The 8446-nt window shown below is 38.4% G+C and overlaps 1 protein-coding gene across 1 annotated transcript in view; it reads left to right on the top strand.

The window, feature by feature from the left end:
* Positions 1-2093: 2093 nt before the first annotated feature.
* Positions 2094-8446, top strand: part of PAH (phenylalanine hydroxylase) — an 87414-nt gene continuing 81061 nt past the window's right edge. Inside the window, exons 1-2 of the mRNA XM_049881592.1 lie at positions 2094-2235; positions 7233-7340. Coding sequence (XP_049737549.1) covers positions 2164-2235; positions 7233-7340 — 180 coding nt within the window. The 5' untranslated portion in view covers positions 2094-2163. The remainder of the gene's footprint in view (positions 2236-7232; positions 7341-8446) is intronic.

Below are 8446 nucleotides of genomic sequence, written 5' to 3'. Positions count from 1 at the left end.
AAAAGTATGGGGAAAAATGAAATGGCCAACAACTCACATGAAAAGGCATCAAAATGACAGCACTAGAAACTTATTTATCTATAATTGCGCTGAATGTAAATGGACTAAATGCACCAATAAAGAGACAGAGAGTCACAGACTGGATAAAGAAACACGATCTATCTACATGCTGCCTACAAGAGACACACCTTAGACTTAGAGACACAAACAAACTAAAACTCAAAGGATGGAAAAAAATATATCAAGCAAACAATAAGCAAAAAAGAAGAGGAGTAGCAATATTAATTTCTGACAAAATAGACTTTAGACTTAAATCCACCACAAAGGATAAACAAGGACACTATATAATGATAAAAGGGACAATTGATCAGGAAGACATAACCATATTAAATATTTATGCACCCAATGACAGGGCTGCAAGATACATAAATCAAATTTTAACAGAATTGAAAAGTGAGATAGACACCTCCACATTTATAGTAGGAGACTTCAACACACCACTTTTGGAGAAGGACAGGACATCCAATAAGAAGCTCAATAGAGACACGGAAGACCTACTTACAACAATCAACCAACTTGACCTCATTGACTTATACAGAACTCTCCACCCAACTGCTGCAAAATATACTTTTTTTTCTAGTGCACATGGAACATTCTCTAGAATAGACCACATATTAGGTCATAAAACAAATCTTTGCAGAACCCAAAACATCGAAATATTACAAAGCATCTTCTCAGACCACAAGGCAATGAAGCTAGAAATCAATAACAGAAAAACTAGGGAAAAGAAATCAAATACTTGGAAACTGAACAATACCCTCCTGAAAAAAGACTGGGTTATAGAAGACATCAAGGAGGGAATAAGGAAATTCTTAGAAAGCAGCGAGAATGAAAATACTTCCTATCAAAACCTCTGGGACACAGCAAAAGCAGTGCTCAGAGGCCAATTTATATCGATAAATGCACACATACAAAAAAAAGAAAGAGCCAAAATCAGAGAACTGTCCTGACAACTTGAACAAATAGAAAGTGAGCAACAGAAGAACCCATCAGGCGCCAGAAGAAAACAAATAATAAAAATTAGAGCCGAACTAAATGAATTAGAGAACAGAAAAACAATTGAAAGAATTAACAAAGCCAAAAGCTGGTTCTTTGAAAAAATTAACAAAATTGATAAACCATTGGCTAGACTGACTAAAGAAAAACAGGAAAGGAAACAAATAACCCGAATAAGAAACGAGAAGGACCACATCACAACAGAGCCAAATGAAATTAAAAGAATCATTTCAGATTACTACGAAAAATTGTACTCTAACAAATTTGAAAACCTAGAAGAAATGGATGAATTCTTGGAAAAACACTACCTACCTAAACTAACACATTCAGAAGTAGAACAACTAAATAGACCCATAACAAAAAAAGAGATTGAAACGGTAATCAAAAAACTTCCAACAAAAAAAAAGCCCTGGCCCGAACGGCTTCACTGCAGAGTTCTACCAAACCTTCAGAGAAGACTTAACACCACTACTACTGAAGGTATTTCAAAGCATAGAAAAAGGTGGAGTACTACCCAACTCATTCTATGAAGCTACCATCTCCCTGATACCAAAACCAGGTAAAGACATTACAAAAAAAGAAAATTATAGACCTATATCCCTCATGAACATAGATGCAAAAATCCTCAACAAAATGCTAGCCAATAGAATCCAACAACACATCAAAAAAATAATTCACCCTGATCAAGTGGGATTTATACCAGGTATGCAAGGCTGGTTTAATATCAGAAAAACCATTAATGTAATCCATCACATAAGTAAAACAAAAGATAAAAACCACATGATCTTATCAATAGATGCAGAAAAGGCATTTGACAAAGTTCAACACCCATTTATGATAAAAACTCTTACCAAAATAGGAATTGAAGGAAAATTCCTCAACATAATAAAGGGCCTCTATGCAAAGCCAACAGCCAATATCACTCTAAATGGAGGGAACCTGAAAGCATTTCCCTTGAGAACGGGAACCAGACAAGGATGCCCTTTATCACCGCTCTTATTCAACATCGTACTTGAAGTCCTAGCCAGGGTAATTAGGCTAGACAAAGAAATAAAGAGTATCCGGATTGGCAAGGAGGAAGTAAAGCTATCACTATTTGCAGATGACATGATCGTATACATGGAAAACCCTAAGGAATCCTCCAGAAAACTACTGAAACTAATAGAAGAGTTTGGAAGAGTCTCAGGTTATAAAATAAACATACAAAAATCACTTGGATTCCTCTACATCAACAAAAAGAACACCGAAGAGGAAATAACCAAATCAATACCATTCACAGAAGCACCCAAGAAGATAAAATACTCAGGAATAAATCTTACCAAGGATGTAAAAGACCTATACAAAGAAAACTACAAAGCTCTACTACAAGAAATTCAAAAGGACATATTTAAGTGGAAAAACATACCCTGCTCGTGGATAGGAAGACTTAACATAGTAAAAATGTCTATTCTACCAAAAGCCATCTATACATATAATGCACTTCCGATCCAAATTCCAATGTCATATTTTAAGGGGATAGAGAAACAAATCACCCATTTCATATGGAAGGGAAAGAACCCCCGGATAAGCAAAACATTACTGAAAAAGAAGAAGAAAGTGGGAGGCCTCACTCTACCTGATTTCAGAACCTATTATATAGCTACAGTAGTCAAAACAGCCTGGTACTGGTACAACAACAGGCACATAGACCAAAGGAACAGAATTGAGAACCCAGATATAAATCCATCCATGTATGAGCAGGTGATATTTGACAAAGGACCAGTGTCAGTTAGTTGGGGAAAAGATAGTCTTTTTAACAAATGGTGCTGGCATAACTGGATATCCATTTGCAAAAGAATGAAACAGGACCCATACCTCACACCATGCACAAAAACTAACTTCAAGTGGATCAAAGACCTAAACATAAAGACTAAAATGATAAAGATCATGGAAGAAAAAATAGGGACAACCCTAGGAGCCCTAATACAGGGCATAAACAGAATACAAAACATTACCAAAAATGATGAAGAGAAACCAGATAACTGGGAGCTCCTAAAAATCAAACACCTATGCTCATCTAAAGACTTCACCAAAAGAGTAAAAAGACCACCTACAGACTGGGAAAGAATTTTCAGCTATGACATCTCAGACCAGCACCTCATCTCTAAAATCTACATGATTCTGTCGAAACTCAACCACAAAAAGACAAACAACCCAATCAAGAAGTGGGCAAAGGATATGAACACACATTTCACTAAAGAAGATATTCAGGCAGCCAACAGATACATGAGAAAATGCTCTCGATCATTAGCCATTAGAGAAATGCAAATTAAAACTACGATGAGATTCCGTCTCACACCAACTAGACTGGTATTAATCCAAAAAACACAAAATAATAAATGTTGGAAAGGCTGCGGAGAGATCGGAACTCTCATACACTGCTGGTGGGAATGTAAAATGGTACAACCACTTTGGAAATCCATCTGGCGTTATCTTAAACAGTTAGAAATAGAACTACCATACAACCCAGAGATCCCACTCCTCGGAATATACCCTAGAGATACAAGAGCCTTCACACAAACAGATATATGCACACCCATGTTTATTGCAGCTCTGCTTACAATAGCAAAAAGCTGGAAGCAACTAAGGTGTCCGTCAACGGATGAATGGGTAAATAAATTGTGGTATATTCACACAATGGAATACTACGCATCGATAAAGAACAGTGACGAATCTCTGAAACATTTCATAACATGGAGGAATCTGGAAGGCATTATGCTGAGCGAAATGAGTCAGAGGCAAAAGGACAAATATTGTATAAGACCACTATTATAAGATCTTGAGAAATAGAAAAAACGGAGAAGAACACATACTTTTGTGGTTACGAAGGGGGGAGGGAGGGAGGGAGGGAGAGGGTTTTTTATTAATCAATCAGTAGATAAGAACTGCTTTGGGTGAAGGGAAAGACAACACTCAATACAAAGAAGGTCAGCCCAATTGGACTGGACTAAAAGCAAAGAGGTTTCCGGGATAAAATGAATGCTTCAAAGGTCAGCGGAGCAGGGGCTGGGGTCTGGGGAACATGGTTTGAGGGGACTTCTAAGTCAATTGGCAAAATAATTCTATTATGAAAACATTCTGCATCCCACTTTGAAATGTGGCGTCTGGGGTCCTAAATGCTAACAAGCGGCCATCTAAGATACATCAATTGGTCTCAACCCACCTGGAGCAAAGGAAAATGAAGAACACCAAGGTCACATAACAACTAAGAACCCAAGAGACAGAAAGGGCCACATGAACCAGAGACCTACATCATCCTGAGACCAGAAGAACTAGTTGGTGCCCGGCCACAATCGATGACTGCCCTGACAGGGAGCACAACAGAGAACTCCTGAGGGAGCAGGAGATCAGTGGGATGCAGACCCCAAATTCTCATAAAAAGACCGTACTTAATGGTCTGACTGCGACTAGAGGAATCCCGGCGGCCATAGTCCCCAGACCTTCTGATGGCACAGGACAGGAACCATCCCCGAAGACAACTCATCAGTCATGAAAGGGACTGGTCAGTGGAGGGGAGAGAAATGCTGATGAAGAGTGAGCTAATTAAATCAGGTGGACACTGGAGAGTGTGTTGGCAACTCTTGACTGAAGGGGGGATGGGAAGATAGAGAGAGAGGGAAGACGGCAAAATTGGCACGAAACGAGAGACTGAAAGGGCTGACTCAATAGGGGGAGAGCAGGTGGGAGAAGGGAGTAAGATGTATGTAAACTTACATGTGACAGACTGATTGGAATTGTAAATGTTCACTTGAAGCTTAATAAAAGTTAATTAAAAAAAAAAAGACCCAAGAGGGCCTTTGAGAAGGATGAGATATTTGAAAGCAGGGATGCAGAGCATTTATTCTATTGAGAAGTTGAAAAGGCAAGGAGGACACCAGTTTGGTTGGAAGGGAGGTTCCTGTGGGTGGGCACTAAGGAGACATTTGAATATCAACAAGAGGTATTTTATCCTGATGGTCATGGGGAAAACTTTGAAGAATCCTGAGTAGAAGACTGAAGTAAGCAAAATTCAGGTAGGCTGGATCCATGCGGATCACTAATAGCTGGATTTGAGTGGAGGCAGTGGGAACAAAAGAAAGGCCTGGCTCTGAGAGTTATTTCTGGAGGAGGTCCGATTGGACTTGGCTAGACATGCACAGAGGTGGGGAGGAGGTAACAGCTTCGAATAAGCGTGTGTTCAAGTCTGAATTGCCTGTCATAGGTGGCATCTGTTGAGGTATATCAGGAATATGTTACTGCTCTTGGAGGCCAACAGGAGGAGAGAATGTTGCCGAATAAGCCAGAAACACGAAAAACCAATAATAATAATAATAATAATAATAATAATAATAAAAAACCAAACCCAGTGCCGTCGAGTTGATTCCGACTCATAGCGACCCTGTAGGACAAAGAACTGCCCCATAGAGTTTCCAAGGAGCACCTGGCAGATTCGAACTGCTGAACCTTTGGTTAGCAGCCGTAACACCTAACCACTACGCCACCAGGGTTTCCAGGAACAGGCATATAAAAAAACCCAAAAAACCCACTGCCGTTGAGTCAATTCCGACTCATAGCAGCCCTATAGGACAGAGTAGAACTGCCCCTTAGAGTGTCCAAGGAGCGCCTGGCGGATTCGAACTGCTGACCATTTGCTTAGCAGCCGTAGCACTTAACCACTAAGCCACCAGGGTTTCCAAATGGGGATATATAACAGTTAAATCTTCTAATTCATTTAAGACTCTCTGTAATCACAATTGCTGATAATTTTGATCCTTTACCCCATACTCTTTTTTCCTGTGAGGTTCTGGAAAAATTTGAATGTTCCAAATTGAAAGAATTTTATCCTAAGGGTTATCAGTATTCATATGGGTCTTATTATTCCATACTCCTGACAGAGTCTTCCCAACAGAGCCTTCTCTCATTGAGAGGATGTAACATTCATTCTATTAATTTCATTAGCTTGCTTACAAGAGGGCAATTGTTCTGAACATTTTTTTTTGTCTTCCCAGTTTTAGACGCATGCTCTTGATTTGTGGGCACACATAGAATTTTACATATTACTTTAAACCTTTGGCAATGTTTTGGCAAACTCTTCCTGAAAGCCAACTCAAATCCCCATGATTAGGTGTATACACGTAGGAAGGTTAGATCCTTGACATTTTTTGTTATTTAGTTTAAAGCATTCACCTTCTGGTTGGTTATTTGTATGCTTTTAAATATTTGAAAACCCTGCTGGTGTAGTGGTTAAGAGATATGGCTGCTAACCAAAAGGTTGGTAGTTAGAATCTACCAGGTGCTCCTTGGAAACTCTATGGGCCAGGTCTATATATTTGTGATTCTTTCTTTTTTCAAAAATTGGATATCTCAGATCCAAGTACGTGGGAACATATTACTGCTTCCCTGAGACTTTTGCCAAAGGCCAAGAAGTCATTCTTGTATATTTATAATATGTCCGTTATTTTTATTGAATTCTCTTGACTTTCTATTTAAAACATTTTTATCTTTTTCTTTTATAACATTTGAATGCAGTTTTGATAGGGCTTATTATTAGCATTATTTTACAAATGAGGAAACTAAAAAAGCTGAGCAATTTGCCCAAATTGGTCTAGCTGGTAAATGGAAGAGAGGATTCCAACCCAGGTCTTCGGACTCAAAAGCCTGTGTGCATTTCCATTTTTAGCACTTTCTACACTGTATTTCTCAGTGTTTTCCTGGGACACTTTTTGACCTCTATTATAGCACTTCTAAGGATTTTTCTCTAGTTATCCAGTCTGTTGTATATATGACTATTAAGCCAGATTGTGAGTTCTTGAAGGATGGGACACTGTCTTATTCATCTTTGTATCTTTTAGAGCCCTAATAGTGCCTGGCACTTTGCAGGTGCTAATTAAAAAGTGTTGAATTTATAGGGTTGGCTGGTGATATCAATAAATAATCAAAGCTTATCTAAAATTGAAAGCCTGACCTAAGAGTGTCAATGATAATTTCATGACCCGTGGGCCACTTATTTTCTACCAACATTATATACTTCCATATAGAATATATGCAAGCCATTATAGGTTTTGGGGTTTTTTTATAGAGTTCATGCTTGCGTCTTTCTTGGTGATCTCAGTGAAATGAATTGGCTAAGCTTTAACCAAGTCCTTCTAATATTGCAGGAAACAAGCTATACTGAAGACAACTCCAATCAAAATGGCGACATATCGCTGATCTTCTCGCTCAAAGAGGAAGTTGGTGCACTGGCCAAGGTCCTGCGCTTATTTGAGGTAACTGCTTTATCCATATTTTGCTTTGGCTAATGTGTTCTTTGGTAGTTAGATGCAATGAAAAGAACATAGGATCTGGAACTGGAAGACTTGATTTTCAGCTCAAGCTTTTCTATTAACCAGCTGTGTGACATTAATTCTTTCAGAGCCTTAGTTTCTCTCTTTGTAAAATGGAGTTGGTAATACCTGTCTTGACAAGTTCAACAGAACTTTTGTGATAAGAGCATATGTTTTGCAAAACAACTGATTATATACATGTTGTATGTGATCACAGTAAAAGATTAGATAAAAAATGATTGAAAAAACTATTAATACAATCACCAAATTTATATTGATTATTTATATTGATTATCTCCTATATAAGGAGCTCTGGTGGTGAAAATGGTTAAACGCTTGGCTGCTAATTGAGAGGTTGGTGGTTTGAACCTAACCAGCAACTTCATGGGAAAAAGACCTGGCTACATTGGCTTCCATAAAGGTTACAGTCAAGAAAAACCTGTGGGGCAGTTCTGCTCTGTCACGTGGGTCACTCTGAGTAGAAATCGACTTGACAGCATCTAACCACAACAACATCTTCTGTGTGTCTATGCATAAAATAATAAACAAGACACAGTTTCTTATTTCAAGCAGTTAATTTCAAAGTAGCTAATATTCCTCAAGACACTGGTAGATCTCTTATAATTAAATGGATGCCATGATCAAATAAATTTGGAAAACTTGGGTTCATATCATTTCATCTGATTTCTTTACTGTGGACTTCTCAGAGCCTATGAAACCCTAATATATACAAGAAAAGTCTGAGAAATGTGGTATGTATTATTTTCCAAATTTATTTGACTTTGGACTCCTTTTCATTACAAGTATATCTATTCACATATTGGAAGACAGTTTGGGACATGCTGGTTTGAACTTTAGCCTGGCATTTGAACTTCACATAACCCCAAACAGGTTTCCTAATTCAGATTTCTCCTAAGTACTTTGTTCATGATTTGGCTGGGACAGTTCCCACTGGAGGATGAATTGCCTTGTAACCATTTTTCTGTGGCTTCTCCTGCAGGTTGGAACCAAGGGTGGCATGTTGGTCAGGGCTGTGCACACAGTTAAAA

The sequence above is a fragment of the Elephas maximus genome, chromosome 4, assembly GCF_024166365.1.
Source record: "Elephas maximus indicus isolate mEleMax1 chromosome 4, mEleMax1 primary haplotype, whole genome shotgun sequence".
Lineage (NCBI taxonomy): Eukaryota > Metazoa > Chordata > Mammalia > Proboscidea > Elephantidae > Elephas > Elephas maximus.
This window is presented reverse-complemented; position numbering and strand designations above follow the sequence as displayed.